At 56.5% G+C, this 19,725-nt stretch overlaps 1 protein-coding gene across 2 annotated transcripts in view; it reads right to left on the reverse strand.

Moving 5' to 3' along the window:
• SLCO2B1 (solute carrier organic anion transporter family member 2B1) overlaps window positions 1-19,479 on the reverse strand; it is a 32,303-nt gene extending 12,824 nt beyond the window's left edge. Inside the window, exons 1-7 of one of the 2 annotated variants that reach the window (XM_059870940.1) lie at window positions 19,347-19,479; window positions 11,788-11,865; window positions 7,787-7,894; window positions 7,534-7,696; window positions 5,895-6,122; window positions 4,784-4,882; window positions 4,282-4,412 (exon numbers count right to left, since the gene is read on the reverse strand). In XM_059870940.1, coding sequence (XP_059726923.1) covers window positions 4,282-4,412; window positions 4,784-4,882; window positions 5,895-6,122; window positions 7,534-7,696; window positions 7,787-7,894; window positions 11,788-11,856 — 798 coding nt within the window. In that variant the 5' untranslated portion in view covers window positions 11,857-11,865; window positions 19,347-19,479. Of the gene's footprint in view, window positions 1-4,281; window positions 4,413-4,783; window positions 4,883-5,894; window positions 6,123-7,533; window positions 7,697-7,786; window positions 7,925-11,787; window positions 11,866-19,346 lie in introns of both variants that reach the window. The other variant, XM_059870949.1, reaches the window with a different exon arrangement.
• Window positions 19,480-19,725: the final 246 nt, after the last annotated feature.

Here is a 19,725-nt window from a genome sequence, read left to right on the forward strand (position 1 = left end):
GCTGCCACCTGCCCTTTTTAAGGGCAGAGGCAATGAACTCCTTTCCTGTTTTGAATTGCTGGAGCTCAGGCTTTCATACATTTTTCAAATGCAAAGATAAAATCCCTTTCACTTTTCAACTGCCTTACAGGGGCTCTTCTCTGCTCTGAAACTGCAGCATTTTCCAAAAATACATTCAAGCTGCTCCTGCCCGTGGCTTCCTCAGCTTCCAGCTGTTTGTACTTCTGAGAGCCAACAGCCTGCACGTCCAGACAAAACCCCAGCTCCCCCAAATCCCCCGGTCTGGGATGTCCCTGCGTGTGACCCTTGCAGGCCATGTTCCCGTGGCTCAGCTGCGTGCACATGGAGCAAAGCCCTCACAGAGGGGGGAAGCTGGGAAGCTCCTCTCCCTGTGCTGCCTTGGCCCTGGCATGGTGTTTTGCTGCCTGAAAGGATCAGGAAATACATTCCTGTAGGCTGAAGGAAAGCAGGGGCAGAAGGAAAAGCAGGAATCCAGCCTGCTTGCTGTGGATGATGCTGGAATGGTGCTGCTGCACCATCAGAGATGCCCAAGCCCTGAGGAGGATGCTGTGCCTCTGCCACGGGGGATTTTGGCATTCTCACAGCAGAAATTTGTCAAGCTGGAGCTGCAAGGTGCAGTAACACCAGCTGGCTGCTCAGCCCTGCCCCAGCATCTTGCCAAGGAGAAACAAACTCAGCTTGCAAAATGCCCCCACACTTGGATTTCCCTGGATGAGTCCTTAAAGGACTCAGCTCCTCGCTGCCACTCGTTGCATCGCACGGTTTTGCAATCGGATTTTATCTGCATTTTATCTGCCCATGGATCCCTGAGGTGTCCAGGCTGGACACTGGGGCTTGGGGCACCCTGGGACAGTGGGAGGTGTCCCTGCCACGGCAGGGGTGGCTTTAGGGTCCCTGTAACCCAACCCATGCCATGATTCCATGAGTCCACTGGCATCACTCCCACCCTCAGGGGGCTGGAGGAGGCAGGCAGGCTTTTGGGGAAGGAGAATGAAGGTGCCACACACTCTGCATCAGGAAGAGCATCCCCAGCCTGACCTTGGCCTGGGGAAATTCCCCATCTCCCTGCACAGACAGGAATAAATCCAGGCATGGCTGAGCAGGGCTCTGCAGGAAGGGAAAATGAAAGCAGCTTTCCCTGGCAGCTCCTGCTCTCCCCACCTGCTCCTGCACCTGTGAGAAGGGCAGCCAGAGGTGCCAGCAGGCTGGCTTGATCCAAATACACCCCTGGAAACAGGGATAAATGACCTGCTCTGTGAGAGAGAGGTTCTCCTTGTTTATTTTGAGGTTTCTGCAGAGTTTCCCTCTGGCTGTGAACAGACCCTGGCACTCCCAGCTCACTTAAAAGTAAGGTCAGAGAAGTTATTTTCATATTAGACAAACAAAGTGTAAAGCCTCACGGCTTGGGAAAGAATTATTTCCCTTTTGACAAGGTCAGGCTCCCTACAAACACTTCATTATGTCTCTTCCAGCAGGGGTGGGTCCCTCCAGGGACCCTATTTCCAGGAGTGTTAAAATAACCAGCTGAGGGGCACCTTGCTCCCACCACAAGGGAGGATTATTTTTAGCTGCTGTTTGTGCCTGCCTTTAAAGCTCCCTAGGGAAAATCCAGCTGTAGAGAGCAGGATTCCTGTAGCCTGTCCTGCCACTTGCCCTCTTTGTGCCTCAGACCGTGCCCTGTGCTCCTGGGCTGCCTGTGGTGGTGCTTTTGGAGCTTTAATGAGGCACCCAGAGCACCACAGTACCTTTTTCCAGAGAAGGACCTCGATTTCCAGCACCTGCTGGGGACCCTGGGAGAGCTGGACAGGGACTTTTTGCAAGGACAGGGAGGGACAGGACAAGGGGGAATGACTTTAAGAGGAAGAAGGGCAGGATTAGGTGGGATTTTGGGAAGGAATTGTTCCCTGTGAGGGTGCTGAGGCCCTGGCACAGGGTGCCCAGAGCAGCTGTGGCCTTCCCTGGATCCCTGGAAGTGTCTGCTTTGGTCTCTGAGAGCAGCTTTGCCCCTTTCAGTCCCTTTGTGTGTCACCCTCAGAGCTGCAGGACAGGCAGAGCCTGTGTGCCAGGAATACTGGAATATTGTGACAATACTGCTGCCTGCCTTGGGATACAGCAACACCAGCAGATGGCAAAGCACGAGCTAAACTATGGCCACACAGCAACTGGAGAGTGCTGGGAGCTCCTCACAACCCAGGACACAACTCCAAGGAATGGTTCAGGCCCTTGGAGGCAGGATTAAACTGGAATTACTGGGGGAAAAAGCTGTTCTTGACTGAAAACAGGTTTTCCTGTATAAGAGCCTCATCCTCTCATCCCCTTCCTGATCTCATGACAACCTCATGGCTTTGCCATGATCAGCCCTCAAGAGGATTATTCAGGATACTTTGGTGCTAGAAACCTACTGGCAAGCAGCAAAGTAGAGAAATAAAAATGTTCTGGGTTTGGAGCGACTAATTTAGGAGAAAAAGATCAAAAGAGCAGCCCCACACTATCATTAATGTTAACACGAGCCATTCCAGGAACTTCAAAGAAAGAATTCATCAAGAAAAGGTGAAGCTGCAAGGTGGCAGTGGGATAAAAAATGTGTCTTGGCTGGTGGGAGGAGGCAGATCAGTCTCCAGAGGCACAGAGGGCTCAGTGACACCCAGCATTTGCTGCACCATGCCCACTGAGGAGGGTGGCCACAAGTGGGATCCCCGCTGGTGCTGCAGGAGCACCTCAGCTGCCTCTGGGCACAGCAGAGCTCTGCTCTTCCAGGCTGTGCCTGAAGGGATGTGCTGTGGGCAGGACAGCACACACACACACAGGAGAACATCCATTTCCAGCACGTCTTGGAGTGTGTGCTCCTACAGCTCACATGTGTTACCCAGAACAGCACGTGGCAAACTTTCTGCAGAGGCTTTCGTTTGAATATTTTTAGCCAGGGCTCCTTGCTGGTGCTGATACCCCCATGGGACAGGTGTGGCTGGCCCCAGTGCCTCCCATTCTGCAAGGAGGGCAGAATTTGGCTATTTACTGTATTTTCCTACTATTATTTTTAACTGTCAGCAGATTCCAAGAGCTTTCTGAGGGAGATGCAAAAATGGGGAGAAATCCAAGAATTCAAGAAATTCACATGCTGCAGAGGGACACGTGGGTGCTGAGCCATGTGGAAGTGTATCCTACACATCTCAGCCAGCAGAGCAGGGTGAAATCTTCCTGCTCCTTTTAAAATCAATAGCCTGTTCCCCCTTAAACCCTTCCAAACTGCTCAGAGTGCAGCACTTGCCAGGAAGTGCAGCTGTTTTAGCTGGAAGTGCATTATCTTCTCTCGAGAGGCGTTTATGAAATTAATATTCCCATCAGCCCTAATGAAGAATTTTTCCCTAAGATGAGCCTAGAGCCTGCCAGCCCAGACCTTCCCTAGGGCTTCAGAGCAGCCCAGGCACGCTGCATTTGGGGTCAGCCCCATCCTGCCATGCACAGAGCACCCCATCACCTCACAGCTCATGTCAGCCAGCAGTAAATCACTGCACCCCCAAGCTGAACCAGCAAATCAGGTCAGGGAACCCCCAGTCTGCACTGATTCCTGTGGAGATTCAGGCAGTGTCAGGAGAAATGAAGAATTACTCTGCACGGGTGCACAGACTTGTTCAGACAGGGAGGTTTCGATGCTGCCTCGAGGTACAGCACACATAGAGGGCACTGACACCACTTCCAGCACGGCCAAGAGGAGCACAGCTTCACCTCCTGAGCGTGTCCCAGCAGCTCCAGCCACATCCCAGCCCTCAGAAACACCAAACACCTCCTCTGCCAGCACAGCTCGTTCTGCTGTGCTGCTCCTGAGGCACTGCCATGCGCAGCCGGGACACTCAGGGAGCTCCTGAGCTGTGTCAGGCCCTGGGGAGCAGCTTTGGACTGCTCAGACACCCCTGGGGAGCAGCTCTGCACTGCCCAGACACCCCTGGGGAGCAGCTCTGCACTGCACAGGCACTCCCTGCCCAGCTCCCCAGCTCTGCTGGAGAAGAGCTGTCCTTGTCTGCCAGGAGGCCACTGATGGAATTTCAACTTCAACTCCAAAATTAGTGACTTGTCCCCGACAAAAGCTGCCAGGATGGACAAAGCTGGCTGCCTTTTGCCTCCCCTGGCAAACCTCTGGTAAACATGAGGATCTGGGACTGCATCCTCCCCTCCCCAAGCACAGCACTGCCAGTGGTTCTGGTTCCCGTGGCTGGCATTTCAGCCCCACCGAGGTGTGTGTGTGTGCAGAACCTCTCCTACCTCTTTTGGCATTTCCCGTGGGAAGAAGAAGTATGGCAGGGCACACAGGGCCACCAGGCTGGCAGCCACCAGGAACCCGAGCCACCAGGCCCCCACCCAGCGTGGATCCTTGTTGGTGAGCTGCACCTCAGCTGCAAGAGGAGAGGAGAGGGGCATCAGACCAGTGCTGGGACAAGGCAGGGACCCCAGTGCACCAAAGCGTGGCCCCAGCCACCCCAGCACCAACCAGCCCCAAGGTGGTGCTCCCAGCCCTGGGACCATCAGTCCTGGGGCCTGAGCAGCGTTTGTCCCGATCATCCCACCACTAAATCACATTTCATTGTCTCTCTCCATTTCATTGCTGCCCCCAGGGTGTCCAAAGAGCTCCTTTGGATGGAGACAGCTGGCAGAGGGATGTGCTGGATGCCCACTCTGCCCCACTGGCAGGCACAGGACAGAGAGCCCCCAGGGGGCTGGAATCCCCTCTGCTCCCCAAGCTCTGCCAGGACCTGTGCTGCCTCACCTGAGCTGACTTTGTCGATGTCCACGTAGAACCTCAGCATGGCAGAGCCCAGCATGAAGGCCACCCCGGGCCCAACGACCGTCAGGGAGAACAGGATTCCTGTGGGGCACGAGAGCAGGGGGGGCTCAGCCTGGGAAAGGGACCTGGGGGACACCTGCCTCCAGCACAGCCCATTTCCCTGGCAGCTTTCTTGTCTCCAAGAGCAACAGCCCCATGCCCCCCATCTTCCTCTCCCACATGGAATTCCCTTTGGCTCAGCTCAGACCTTTCCTGACACTTGTCCTCAGCCTCCTAGAAGGACTGCAGTACTCCCAGGAACAAGAGGTGCCCCTTGGCATCAGTAATCCAGGGAACACCAATTTTCACAAGGTGAAGGAGATAAAAGTTAGCAGTGAACTCTTCTCTGTGAATTACTGATAAAAGAAATCCACACATGTAACATTCAACTCCTACCTGACTTGTGAGAGGTTTGGATCACCTACCAGAGCAAAATTTGATGCTGTGCTTCCTTTTTTCAGCAGTAATGACCGGGTTTTGATCTACCTTTGCTGCTCCATTCAGTTCTAGGCTGTGACAGGTAACAGCTGGGAAAGGACTGGAAGGAGCTGCAAGGACCACCTTGTCCATCCCACCACCCTGTGGGCCTGTGCCCAAGCTGTTCTCCAGCACCCCCTCTGCTAAGGGTACCCTCCCATCTCCCAGGTGGTTGAAAGTGCTTTCTTTGGTTTGTTTGGTTTGTTTTTTTGCTTTCTTTGGTTTCTTTGGCTTTGCTGACAGCTAAACAGAGTGCCCACTGCTGCCCATTAAACCCACAGCTGCCACTTGTGAACACAGAGATCAGACTGTCCCTCTAGGCCTTCCTGAAGCCTCTTTGTAGGAGTTCATGGTCATTAACTCGGTTTTTGTCACTCTCAGGCCCAAAACCCCAGCTTCTGCCCCAAATGGTGTTTCCCAGCTCTCCTGCTGCCTGCCCAAGCCTGAAGCACATAAACTCTTTCTGCAGAACCCTTGCTGGCCGTGGGCAGAGCAGGGCTGTAACGAGCCCTGCTCTCATTAATGCCAACTAGCCCAGTCTGGCCTGGCTGCCAGCTCCAGCCCAGGAGCACCTCACCCAGGTAGAGGGGGGAGTTCCTCTCGCTGGCGAAGTCGTCGATGTAGGAGATGCCGAAGGGCTGGATGGGCACGCCGCCGATGCCCAGCAGGGCCTGGGCCACGAACATCACCAGCAGCACCTCGTGGTTCTCCCTGGAGCCGTGGGGAGGGCAGCTGGCATCGCTCAGGTTGGCTCCAGCCCTTGGGGCTCCGGGCTGGCACAGGTCCGTGGTGTTGCTGAGGGTGCCTGAGGTGACAAGGGGACAGCTCTGAGGAGCTCGGTCTGCAGAAAGGACTTCTTCATTTAGGCACTGGAAGGGCTCTGAGCTCTCCCTGCAGCCTTCTCCAGGAGCTCTGGAGCTGCTCCAGCAGCTCCATGTCCTCATCTTAGCTCTTATCTTATCCTTATCCTTATCTTAGATGGCAAGTGAAAGAAAACACAAAGAAGGTGCAAAGGTCACTGCACTGGTGCTCACAGACATGGGGTCATGAGCCTGGAAAGCCTTCAAGGCTCTTCCTCCATCAAGGGTCACTCCCAGCACCTTTGACAGACTGCCCAATACAGGTAACTGAGCAAACCTGCAGATTTTGTGAGCAGCTACCCAGGAAATGAGAGCTCGTTCTCCTCAGAGGAGCTGCCTAGGTGAAAGGCTGATTCCAGCACCCTCATCTTCCTCAGAACCCCGGGCAAGGGGGTGCTGGTGCTGACAGCAGGATTTCCATGGTTATGCCCCAGATCCTGGAGAACTCCAAGTGCTCAGACAGCACTGCTGAAACACCAGCTCAGTGTTTCCAAGCTGGGGTTGTACCTGGCTCCGGCTTGCAGCCAGCAATGATTCACCTATTCAGCCTTCTTTTGGTGTCTGCAGTTGCCTGAACCAGCCACACTCCCTCTGGTGAGCCAAAAAAAAGCTGTTCAGTGGAGGTTTCTAGAAGGTTTGCTGGAGCTTCATGGCAGGAATTGGGGAGCTAGCAAGTAACTTGTTTTCTCCTTTCTTTCTGTTCCCATCCCTTCATTTTCCTTTAGGCAGAAAATCCCAAACCCACCCTGTCCTGTTCCCTACATGAGTGATTTAAACCCTTTCTCTAGGGAGGCTGATATTCCAGTGGGGTCCAAAACCTCAAGGACAGCCCAGCTAGACCAGGGAAGGCAGGTGAGGCTGGATGTGCAGCAAACGAGGGGAATCAGAGGCACAGCCTGCATTTTGATTGTTTTCCTGTCCTTTCCCATGGTTCCATGGTTCTCACATCCCCCTGGCTCTGCTTTCCACCAGTAGCTGTTGCCTCTCAGGGCTGGGATGATTTCATTCCCAGAAAAATAAAATGTCCTGAGGAGAAGCCAACAGCTTGCAGCTCCCAGTGCCTGGAGGGAAGGCCATTTCAGAACAGCTTCCCACTGCCGGGGGGCAGGGATAGGTGGGATGTTGGGAAGGAACTGTTCCCTGTGAGGGTGGCTGCCAGGGGAGCTGTGGCTGCCCCTGGATCCCTGGCAGTGTCCAAGGCCACCCTGGGCTGGTGGAAGGTGTCCCTCCCATGGCAGGGGTGGAATGAGATGATCTCTACGGTCTTTTCCACGCGAACCATCCTATCATTCTGTTATTTCCTCCCGGTGTCCCAGGGCCCAAGGCAGGTTTCTGAGCAGGTTTCTGAGCACTTACTGGCCACGGAGTGGTCGTACTCGTAGGGCCCCGTGAGGAAGTGGGGCAGGGCCATGAGGAAGCCGGCCAGGGACACCAGCAGGGCCCCGCAGCCGATGAGGCGCGGCCGGTGCACGCGGCTGCCCAGGTAGCTGACAAAGACGATCAGCAGCGTGTTCCCCACCTGCAGGGACAGAGCAGCGGTGTGTCCCAGGGCAGGGCAGCACGGGGACAGCGCTCAGGGGACGGGGACACGGCTGGGGGGGCTGCTCACCTCGTTGAAGGAGGCCAGCAGCCCCGAGGTCTGGCTGGAGAGGCCGTAGCGTCTCTCGATGGTGGAGATGGAGCTCTTCAGGTAGCCGGAGACCAGGAGCTGAGAGAGCTGCAGCAGCCCGTGGCAGAACACAAAGAACTGCCAACACAGAAATGGAACCCCCAGCAGGGTCACCCAGAGCTGCAGGGTCACTGAGAGCTGCAGGGTCACCCAGAGCTGCAGGGTCACTGAGAGCAGCACTGCATCCCCCTCAGAAAGGCACCATTATCCAACTTAAACCTCTGACCACAAGCCGTGGAAACATCTCCCCTGCTCTGCCACCAGTGAAATCTCCTGAGATTAGGTCAGAACCATGAAACTGGCCCCTTCCAAAAGTCACAGCAGGGTCAGTATCTGCGAGGAGGCTGTAATTTCTTAGCTGAGAAGTGGCTTTGGACAAACACATGCCTTCAGCTGGGATGATCCCTGTTTGTGTTGGCCCTGTCCCTCGGATGCAGCAGCAGAAGGGAGGTTGCACAACATTCCTGTTCCCATTCAGCCTGAGGCAGTCAGCCATCCCCAGTGCTGGGAGCTCTTCTGGGACAGGAATGAGCCCTTCCAAACACACCAACAAACAAGTCAGCAGGTCGGGGACAAGAATTCAGGCTGCTTTCCTTTCCTTCTCACAAAGCCCTAGATGTAAAACACATCTCCTTTGGAAAATGTGACGGCTCTCTTCCACTTCCAGAAGCAAACCTGGTCAAAGTCCACCATCTCCCAGAAAATAATCTGCCCTCATGTCCATCCTCCCTCCTCCATCTGAGCCACCTCCCTCCTGCTGCCTTGTGGCTCTCCCTTGTGGCACCCCTCCAGCCCCCAAAGGAGCTCAGATAACCAGCCCAAACAGTCACACACCCTCAGGACACGGCCCACCCATCTCCCTGTGGGACAGGCTGGATGGCCTGGCCCAAACCCTTGGGGTGCTTCTCCTGCTCCGTGTGTTTTGCAGCAGCTCCCACCACGGAGAAACTGCTGAGCCTGGCCTGGATTTCTGCTACATCTCGTTCTGATCCAGGCCTCAAGTGAGGTCACTGCCAAACTGGGCTGCTCTGTCAGCCAGGGCAGCATCCCCAGCACAGAAGGGGGAAGGTCAAACCCCTGGGTCCCTGGGAACTGCGGGGCTGGGCTGTGGTCACTGCCTCCCAAATGATGGGCTGGCGTGATGCACGCCAGGACGGCAGCCAGGACCTTCCCCCCTCCAGGCTCATGTCACCACCGACGGCTGCAACGTGTCTGGACTGGGAAAATGTCACCCAGCCAAAGGAAGGCGTCCCCAGAGTCAGCTTTGCTAAACCCCCTGCGTTCCTCCGCGTCGCTGGCTGTGTGCAGGCTCTGCTTCCTGAGCACATCACTTCAGAGGGAAAGGCTGAAACCAGAGCTGGTCATTGCAGGCATCCTAGCACACAGCCCCCTGAGCATCCAAATCCCGGAACTTCGGGGGTTTACAGCAGCTCAGCAGCTGCCCAGCACTGCCCCACATCCTCTGCAGCTCCAAATGGGTTGGGAAACTGCTATTTTAGGAGAGATGGCCCTGCAGAGGACCTGCAGTGCCTTGGGCAAGGACCCCAGTCCTGCCTTCAGGGGCTCTTTGCTCTCAGACACCAATTTTTTGTCAGGAAAAGAAAGAGCAAGCTTTTCCTGGCCTTTGGATCTGCTGGACTGGTGGGACTGATGTGCTGGCCCAGCAGGTGACCTGGATTGGCAGACACCAGGCTTTTCCCAAGACCTTTTCCCTGGCAGCAGAACAGACCATGGACACCAGGAGCAGCCCCGGGCTGAGCTGTGCTTGTAAAGCCTTCCCTCTACACCCATGGAATCAAATAACTCAGAGAACCCAAACCCTGGTGAGGCACTGCTGCTCCCACCCCACACGTGCAAGGGAGCAGAGAAACACCCTCCATCCTAGTAAACCACAGACCTGGGAATAAACACCAGTAATTCCTCTCCTGCTGGTCTGGAAAAAGCCCTTTTCCAAGGGCTGCCTGTGTTTGCAGTGTGGATGGAGCAGCCTGGCAGCAAACCCTCCTCCTGAGGGCTCCCCAGGCCGTCCTGCCCAGCTGACAGCAGCACGTCCCCACCACGCTCCCTCCACGTGCCTGGGAGGTTCTGGAGGCTATTTTCAGAGAGGGTCTTGTGCCTCAGCACGTGGCAGAGGCACACTGGGCTGTGCTTATGGCAAATGGCTCTGGGAGGAAACAGCTGGAACCAGTTTGGCTGGGCCTGTGGCTGGGAGGGGGCTTAAAGCCCACCCAGTGCCAGCCCTGCCATGGCAGGGACACCTCCCACTGTCCCAGGTGGCTGCCAGTGCCATCCAGCCTGGTCTTGGGCACTGCCAGGGATCCAGGGGCCTCCCCACCCTCCCAGGGAACAATTCCTTCCCAATTATCCCAGCTAAATCATAAGGCTCCTTGAAGCCAAGCAGGGCAGTTTTAGGTTATGTCCCCCAGTTGCATTTTGACATGTGGTTCATGGTTTTTGTGACACACTCTCTGGAGATATAAATACCCATAAAAACTGCAGTGCTGTGATTTTTGGTCCTTCAGCCACTTCAAACACATCCAACCACATTGTGCAATGGTTCTGTGTCTCTGCAAGAGCCATTCAAACCCTGGGCTGCAAGTTTTGTTTTCTGAGGAAGTCATTTAGAAACCGGACAGGGTGGCCTAACTTCTTGAAAAAAAACCTAGGAGATAAGGGGAAAACATCCTGTGCTGAGGATAATTGTGTTCTTGGTGACAAGAGCTTCCTCCACATCTGCCCGTGGCAGGGCTTGCAACAAGAGGGTCTTTGGGGTACCCCCCAACTCAAACCAGTCTGGGATTTTAGGATCTATCTTCACAGACAGAGCAAAATACAGCTTGATTCTGCTCACAGGCCTGAGCTTTGCCCCTCAATGGTTCAATCTTTGAACCCCTTTAAAATATTTCCTCATGGAAAAATCAGCAGGGTCATATTTCTAGAGAGAACCTTGCTGGGGAGTAAAGAAGAAACAAGCAAAGCCCACCAGATAAAAACCAGCTGAAGGGGCTGAAAGAGGATTGGGGAAGAGCCTCAGGCCATGGCTGTGTATCTCCAGCCTCTGTGCAGGCTCTGCTAGCCTCTGCCTCAGTGACTCACTTTCCTCCTGCCACATGGAGGAGGGTGAGTAAATGCACCAGCATTTGTACAAAAACCCTCAAACCCCAAATCTTCCCCGCAAAAGGGACAGAGAAATCCTGAGCCTTTAAGTCCGACTGTCATGTTTGGCCCTCTGGCCTGGTGAGATTCTCTCATGAGCCAGGTAATTGGCTTCCAACTGCCCTGAGTGTAGTAATGCACTGGTGTTAGTGCCACTACTGATAACAAGGGATTATCGAGCCAGAAGGGAATGAAGCAGATGTTGCAAGACACAGGGAACCATTCCAGGTGAGCCTGAGGTTCTGCAGAGCTCCTCAAACCCTCACCTGGTGAGCCTGGGCTTGCACCAAATCCAGGAGGACCCAAGACTTAGAAGAAAGGCTTCCCACTGACAAAGCCAGGCCTAGAGAGGCTCTTGGGCAGGAATTGTTCCCTGCACAGGGTGACCAGAGCAGCTGGGGCTGCCCCTGGATCCCTGGCAGTGTCCCAGGCCAGGCTGGACAGGGCTGGGAGCAGCCTGGGACAGTGGGAGGTGTCCCTGCCATGGCAGGGGATGGCACTGGATGGGCTTTAAGGTCCCTCCAACCCATCCCATCCTGGGATTCTCTGGAGGAGCTGGGAGTTAAACCTGCACTGAAACATCACTGCCCCACCACTGGCTCTGGAACAGAGACAACTGCAGACCAAAGGCACTTGTGCCCTGGGAAACACAGGGGGCATTCCCCCAACACACCTGGTGTCCATAAACCCTCACAGGGAGGATCCCTCCCTCCTGCAGGGAGCTGAGCTGCTGCTTCCCAGGCCAGGGAGCCGAGGGGGTGCTGGGGAAGGCAGGGGGTGTTTACCTTGATGCTGAGAAAGGGGCTCCTGCAGAGCCTGCTCCGGGCCGCGTCCGGCTGGCTGCTCCTCGTCATCCTGTCAGCCTGTCAGGGATAAATCATTCAGCACAATGCTCGTGGCTGGGCCTCAATCCCCCCCTGCTCAGCAGGCAGAGTCCTGCCAAACACCCCCACAGCGGGCACACAGGTCTCCCAAGCAATCACTGATTGTTCCTGGCTTTCCTTTGCTCCGAGCACTTTGATTCTGCAAAGCAACAAAGCAAGCCTGCAAAATGTTAAACCCCAGAGGACTGGGAGGTGAAATGCTGCTCAGCAGAGCCAAAGACAATATTGTGCAACATTTCTGGGGTCGGTGTGACTCCTTATCGATGGCAGGGGTGATGGGGCACCCTCAGCCAGCTGCCAGCTGCAAACACCGGGAGGGCAGCTGGCAAAGCTGATGGCTGTGCTGCCATCCAGAGGCACCTCAGCTGCCTGGAGAAGTGGGAATCGAAGGGCAGCAGTGAGTGGCAGAAATGGGTTTCCAGAGGGATCCCACGGGCTGCAGAAATGGGCTCTGAGAGGGATCTCAGCAGGCTGCAGAACCCCAGAAGTTCGAGGGGATGCAAACTCCTGGCCCTGCCCTGACCAGGACCCAACCTCTGCATCCCTCTGGAGGGATCTGTCCAGGCTCAGGGACAGCAGCTCCTTGCTCAGCAAGCTCTTCCCATCCCTGCCTGTGCTGGGCACTGCTGGATTCAAGCCCTGCATCTCTGCCTGTGCTGGGCACTGCTGGATTCAAGCCCTGCATCCCTGCCTGTGCTGGGCACTGCTGGATTAAAGCCCTGCATCCCTGCCTGTGCTGGGCACTGCTGGATTCAAGCCCTGCATCCCTGTGCATCCCACTGCCACCCACGGCGTTCCTGCATGCCCCTGGAAGAACCCCTCCAGGCTCGCTTTCGGGGCCCCAGCCACCACCTAAATGCGACCACGCAAAGAAATTCCAGCCCGCGGGAAGGCAGCAGCCCCTGCCTGCCCGCAGGTCTCCTTCCCTCCTGTCAGTGCCTCCTCCCCAGGGACCGGCGATGTCTTTGTTGGGTTCCAGCAGCCAGGCTTCCTGCTCAGGAAGCTGCATTGTTCCGAGGCACGTTAGAGCCATTAGGCTTTAACTTGTTGTTCAGCACATTCTAATAGATGTTTTCATCTCCGCAGCAAATGGGGTGAAAGGCTTCCCATTATTGTTGTGTGTAATTCTATTTCCCCCATGATGAGAGGCAAAGGAGCGAGGACCCGCAGCCTCCAACAAATTAACAAAACGCGGGGTTGATGTAACTTCTCGCAGGACGAGCCTGCCTTCTCTGTGGTGTTTATAAACCCCGAGGGGTGGATTCCAGAGGGGACCTGCACGAGTTCTGAGTGCCACAGCAGCCTCTGCAGAACGCAATTGCTGCCCTCAGCCCATTCTGAGAGAGACTGCTGTAACAAATCCAGGGTGGGATCAATACAGTGGATTTGATCCTCAATGGAAGCAGGCAGGAAAAACTCCCCGGCCCCTGGAGGGCTCAGCAGTGCTGGGGCAGAGGCACCTGTCTGGCTCCAGCCCTGATCAATTATTGACAGCCCTGGGCTTGCTGCTGCAGCTCCTGGGATGCTCAGGGGGCAGGAAAAGGGTGGAACACCAAAGGCAGGAAACCCAAAGGAGCCTGGATTTCCAGGGATGGGAGTGCTGATGGAGCGGGAAGCAGGCTCCATGTCCTGGTTAACTGTGCTCATGTCTTTGTCCCTCATTAGACCTGCAAACCACAAATCCAGAATGCACCGTCATCCTTTCCACTCTCCTTTACGTGTCTGGAGGAGGGAGGGAGGGCGGCTGACCCCGGGCAGTGCTCAGCAGAGACCTCAAACAGCAGCAGGGTTTGCCAGCAGGTCAAACTGAGGATAAAGCCCTGCCCTCAGATCCCGCCCAGCTCACCCCTCCTCTCCCTTAGGAACGAAACTAAACAGAAAAGTACTTTGATCCTGCTGAGAGGACATCAGATAAAGAGGGAGATAGGACTTAACTGGTTTAAAAAAAAAAAAAGGATGGATGGATGGATGGATGGATGGATGGATGGATGGATGGATGGATGGATGGCTGGCTGGCTGTTCAGAGTGCTGCAGATCCATCAGCTGCTGTTGTTCCTTCAGCCACAGGTGCAGGATTTGTCCTCAGAGCCCAGTTTTCTTCTCACTTCTGTCCTGGGTCAGTGCATCCCTCAGAAAGGCTTGGCATGGCAATCCCTGGGTGCAGTGGGCACAGGGAGCTGAGCTCAGCCTCACACCAAGTGATGCCACTAAAATTCTGCCAGCAATCCCAGCCTCACCTGCCTGGCACCTCCCGCCTGCCCCCAGGGGACAGTGACTGCAGGGAGCTGCAGACTGGGAATAACCCCCCCTCTGGGCAGAGAATCCCTTGGGTTGGGAGGGACCTTAAAACTCACCCAGTGCCACTCCTGCCATGGCAGGGGCACCTCCCACTGCCCCAGGCTGCTCCAAGCCCTGTCCAGCCTGGCCTGGGGCACTGCCAGGGATCCAGGGGCAGCCCCAGCTGCTCTGGGCACCTGTGCCAGGGCCTGCCACCCTCCCAGGGAGGAATTCCTTCCCCAGATCCCACCTAACCCTGCCCTCTGGCAGTGGGAAGCCTTTCCCGTGTCCTGTCACTGCCTATATGTGAGACAATCTCCCAAACCATTTGCAGCACTGATTAAGATGCTCCACTCGTCCCCAGGCTGCCTCTCCTTTGACACCAGGGCAGCAGAAATGCCCCAAACCCCTCTGGGAGCTGCACCAGGGTCCTGCTGTGCCAGCAGGGGCTGGGCTGGGTGCTCAGCACCCTGTCCCATTCCCGAGGCTGTTTCTCCTCCCAAAGCCTTCATCACCAGCTGCTCCCCTCGGCTGAGCAAGGAGAGGCACACGCTGGGCTCAGCAGAGCGTGAGTAAATAACAGCCAATGTAACACAGCAAATTAAACCCCAGCAGGGGAACGAAATGCCAGCAAATATTCTGGAATCGTCTTCCTTCTGCTGAATAATTCTGCCTCCGTGGCAGTGAGGCTGGAAGGGAGTCAGGGTGTGTATTTATGAGGGGGGTAATTTGTGTGTTTATGTGCCTGGGGTCTCGGAAAATGTGGGTGCAGAGATGCTTTATAACACAGCAGAAGGGAAAGGCAGCGGGCACAGGGCATGGAAAAGGACAGGGAATGAAAAGGGATGCAGGGATGTGCCTGAGAGCTGTTTCTGTCTTGCACCACGTGGCAAAAAGAAAGTGAAATGAGATGGGCCCAGCTCAGTGACTCTGTGTAATGAGAAACGGGCCACAGATGACAGAAATCTTACAACAAATTAGAATAGGAAAACATTATTGGAGGTAAAAAATTAGAGGAAAAAGGAAAAGTGGTGTTGAACACATGAGCTGCAAGCACAGGCAACGAGGGAGAGGCTCCAGCCCTGCCCTGGTACCCCTCTGCTTCAGGAGTGATGAAACCCTGCTCCCCAGGAGTGTGGTGTGTGCTGAGGCCTCCCAGAGCTCCCTGCCTCTCCCTGGCACCCCCTGCCAGGGCTGGAGCCCTTCCCGGAGGGATCCTCACCTCCCTGAGCACTGCAGCATGTGGGGCAGGAGCTGGAGCTCACCTGGTATCACTGCCTGTGGATGGGGCAGCCACAGCTGCTCTGGGCACCTGTGCCAGGGCCTGCCACCCTCACAGGGAACAATTTCTTCCTAATATCAAATCTAAACCTATTCTGTCAATTCAAAGCCATTCCCTGTGTCCTGTCCCTCCATCCCCTGTCCCCAGTCCCTCTCCAGCTCTCCTGGAGCCCCTTCAGGCCCTGCAAGGGCTCTGAGCTCTCCCTGGAGCCTTCTCCTCTCCAGGTGAGCACGCCCAGCTCTCCCAGCCTGGCTCCAGCCCTGGAGCAGCTCTGGAGCCTCCTCTGGGCTTTCTCCAGCAGCTCCAGGTGCTGCTGCTGTGTCCCCAGGGCTGGTGCAGCTCTGCAGGTGGGCTCTCACCTGGGCTCAGGGGCAGGATCCCCCCTTCCCACTGCCCAGGCAGTAGGACCAGCCCAGGGTTGTGAGTTTCTGGGCTGGTTCATGTCCAGCCTCTCAGGACCAACAGCCCCCAATGCTCCTGCCCCCCTTCCTCCCCATCACTGTGGGTTTGTGTGTGGCTCAAGGGTCTGTGAGGTTTGCCTCACCAGGACCTCCCAGCTTTGCCAGTTTTGCTCCTTCCCTGCACGGTTTCATGCCGTATTCTGAGGACAGAAGTCACCCCTGTGTTCTGGATGGAGCCAGGTGCTGAGCAGCCACCCCCTAGCCTGGGAGGGACAGATGTGGCTGTGCTGCAGGAAAGCCTTGTCCTGTGTCCATTTTCTGTCTCAGCACCACCTCCTCTGTGTCTGGCACAGAAACTCTTCCTGCCTCAAGCAGCTCCAGCCCTGGATGGGAGTTAAAGCGCTGAAGGAAGGATGAAGAGCCCGATTCCAGCAGGAATCTGCCATTCCACAGGCTGCAGGCAGTGCTTGGCTCCATGGACAAACACCTGCCAAGAGAAGCCTGGAGGGAAGTGATCCCAAACCACAGCTTCCCCCATTTGGGGTTTCATACACCATAAATACCTTCCTGATGTTTTTTCCCCTCTGTACTTCACTGCTGCTTGGACAGGAGTGAAAACTGAGAAAAACACAGATTTTTTGCTGAGTCCCCCTGAAAGCTGTGAGAGTGTGCAGTGCAAGGAGCAGCTGGAGGAAACGGGCAGAGCCAGAGTGGCTCCAGGGACACAGACACCTCTGGTGAGAAAAATGAACTTTTTGAAGGGGAAGCTGTTGCAAAACAAGGAGCAAGAGCCCCTGTAACAGCCCCATGCCTCGAGCACACATCCTGAATGGAAACCCCAGCAGCTCCTTGGAGCTGAGACCTCCTGGAGCAAACCAGAGCTTGTCTGCTATTTATTATCTGTAACTTCTGACAAAAAAAAAGTCCCAACAAGCCCAGATCCTCCATCTGCACTCATGGTCTGGCCAGGACCACAGACCTGCTCCTCACGCTGAGTATTTCATGAGGAGCAGCTGCACCCCAATCCTGAACATTTATTTGCAGGGGACATTCCAGGGCAGCTCTTTAACCCCTCCACACTTACCCAGGGACTAACAACCAGAGCATCCCCAAATTTTGGAGGTGGACAGAAAGACTTGCTTCACCAGGAGCCGGGAATGATGCTGCAAGCAACAGGGATGGATGGATGGATGGATGGATGGATGGATGGATGGATGGATGGATGGATGGATGGATGGAGGAGCAGGGAAATGCTGCTGCCAGGAAAGGGAACTGAGCAGAGCTTAGGAGAAGTGAGAAAATTCCTTAGCCAGCAAGAGAGGAGCTGGCTGTGAAGAGCAGAGGAAACTCTGCGGGTGGGACAGACCTGGTGACACTTCTGGGTGCTGATGGACAAGGAGCAAGTGCTGGAGTGAAGCCCCAGTGCTGGGGGCTGGAGCTGGCTCAGGAAAAGGAGGAAACGCTGGTATTTTGGGCTCCAGGGGGAACCACCCAATGTCCTTCTTCCATTATTTAGCACTGGTGGGCTGCACTGTCAGCTGCACACCCGGAGGGACCCAGAAAGTCCAGTGAAAATGGAGATTACCTTCTGGAGGTGCCCAGACCTGCAGCTGGAGGCACAGCTGGCCCCAGCCGAGCTGCCTGACAACAACAAGCCCTTTCCTGCACCCCTGGGTGTGATCTTGTCCTGGGGTTTCTCCAGCCACGCACTCCCTCTCGGTTTTCCCTGGATGGCGCCTCAGAGCCTTGTGGTGTTCCAATCATGTCTCAAGGCAGGAATTCCCCTCACCGCCCGCTCTGCCTCCCACTGCCTCCACTTCCCTGGAAAAGCAACATTCCAGAGCCTGCTGTGCCAATGGCAGGTGCTGAGGGGGGAAATGAAGCTCCCAGGCCATCCCCCAGAGCCACACTCAGCCACATCATGGCTCAAGACACCAATATTTAACCTACTCCAGCCAGGACACATGTGGCAGGTCCAGAGCAGGGCACAGTGCAGAGCAGCTCCCCCAGGGAAGCACTGGGAGCAGACTGGGAGCCAGGAACCACGGAGGAACCAGGGCTGGGAGCAGACTGGGAGCCAGGAACCACGGAGGAACCAGGGCTGGGAGCAGACTGGGAGCCAGGAACCACGGAGGAACCGGGGCTGGGAGCAGACTGGGAGCCAGGAACCACGGAGGAACCAGGGCTGGGAGCAGACTGGGAGCCAGGAACCATGGAGGAACCAGGGCTGGGAGCAGACTGGGAGCCAGGAACCACGGAGGAACCAGGGCTGGGAGCAGACTGGGAGCCAGGAACCACGGAGGAACCAGGGCTGGGAGCAGACTGGGAGCCAGGAACCACGGAGGAACCGGGGCTGGGAGCAGACTGGGAGCCAGGAACCATGGAGGAACCAGGGCTGGGAGCAGACTGGGAGCCAGGAACCACGGAGGAACCGGGGCTGGGATCCAGCTGTGACCAGACCAAGGTCCCCAGAGAGCCCTGGGCTGCTGCATGGAGGGGAGGAGGCCCAGCAGCCCTGCAGGGTTTGGGGGTTTGGGTGAGGCATTGCAGAGCCTGGAAGTGCCAGCTGTGCCCAGGGTGCTCCAAGCCCCAGTGTCCAACCTGGCCTGGAACACTGCCAGGGTCCAGGGGCAGTGTTTTTTGGGACAGGCAGTGCCATTCCCTCCTGACACAGGAGCTGCCCATTCAGGGGTGTCCTTGCCCTTGGGTGCCCATCTCCAGCGGTGGGATCAGAGCAGCAGCCCCCACACAGGAGGGGACACGAGCCCACCCACCCCTGCAGAGCAGTCCCCTTGTCCCCATGCCCAGCAGGGACACCTGACAGAGGCACAGGTGTGGCCAGCCTCGCCCCAAACCTAAAATCCGTGCTCCGGGGAGGACAGGCTGTTCCCACGGCTGGCTCCCGGGGGATGTGCCCACCCCAAGGGCTTGAGGGGACTCGGCAGTCCCCTCACTGGAGCCAGCAGGAACCCGGCAGCCTGCTGCTCCCAGAGCCCTGCAGCCACGGAAAAGCTCGGCAGGAGCAGCTCAGCACTGACCCCAGAGCCTCCCGTGACCCGGGGGCTGCAGGATCAGTTCTCCTCCCTGCTGGAGAGCTCTGGGCAGGGTTGAGAGGTTTGGCAGCCAGGCACAGGTCAGATCCACGCTGCCTGGCCTCCTCCCAAGATCCGGGCTGCAAAGAGCCACTGCCCCTATAGAAGTGAAACCACGAGAGAAAACCATCGGGGCAGCGCTGGGAAAATGGGAAAAATTCCCTGCGGTGGGAGAAAGAAGTGGGGCTGCCCCACTGGGGATAGAACAGACCCTCAGATAAATAAGCACAAGCAGAGAGGCAGCGACACAGCACACGTGCCCAGGCTGGCAGGGAGCAGGAGAGCAGTCCCTCCTCTTTCTCCCCCGTGGAGCTGCTCCCAGCCCCAGCCGGAGCCTTGCACAAGCAGAAAGTTCACCTTTGGCAGAGCCCGAGCGGCTCCATCAGCGGGCAGCGCCGCCGCACTCACCCTTGCTCCCGGGGCTCTCCCGATGCTCGCTGACCCCACGGCAGCCAGGCTTTCCCTCTGCCACCAGAGCCGGGGCCATTCGCTCCTTGTCCGGCCCGCCTGGAGGTGGGGATGGCTCGGCGGAGGTGGGGCTTCGCCCGCACTTTTAAAAGCCGGAGCAAATCCAAGTTTTGCAATCCCTTTCCATGGGGTTTCATTTGTTTCTGTGTTTTCCTCAAGCTGCAGTCCCAGAGTGACAGAGTGTGCGGTTTGCTGAGCCAGGGCTTTGCCAGCTGCTTACCCAGCCCCAGTCCAAACTGGGCTTGGCTTTCCGCCGTCCCCCGGCTCCAGTCCCCTCTCCCCTCCCTGCAAGGCTCCCATTCCTCCGGGGCACTTTCCT

The sequence above is a fragment of the Haemorhous mexicanus genome, chromosome 2 (assembly GCF_027477595.1).
Source record: "Haemorhous mexicanus isolate bHaeMex1 chromosome 2, bHaeMex1.pri, whole genome shotgun sequence".
NCBI lineage: Eukaryota > Metazoa > Chordata > Aves > Passeriformes > Fringillidae > Haemorhous > Haemorhous mexicanus.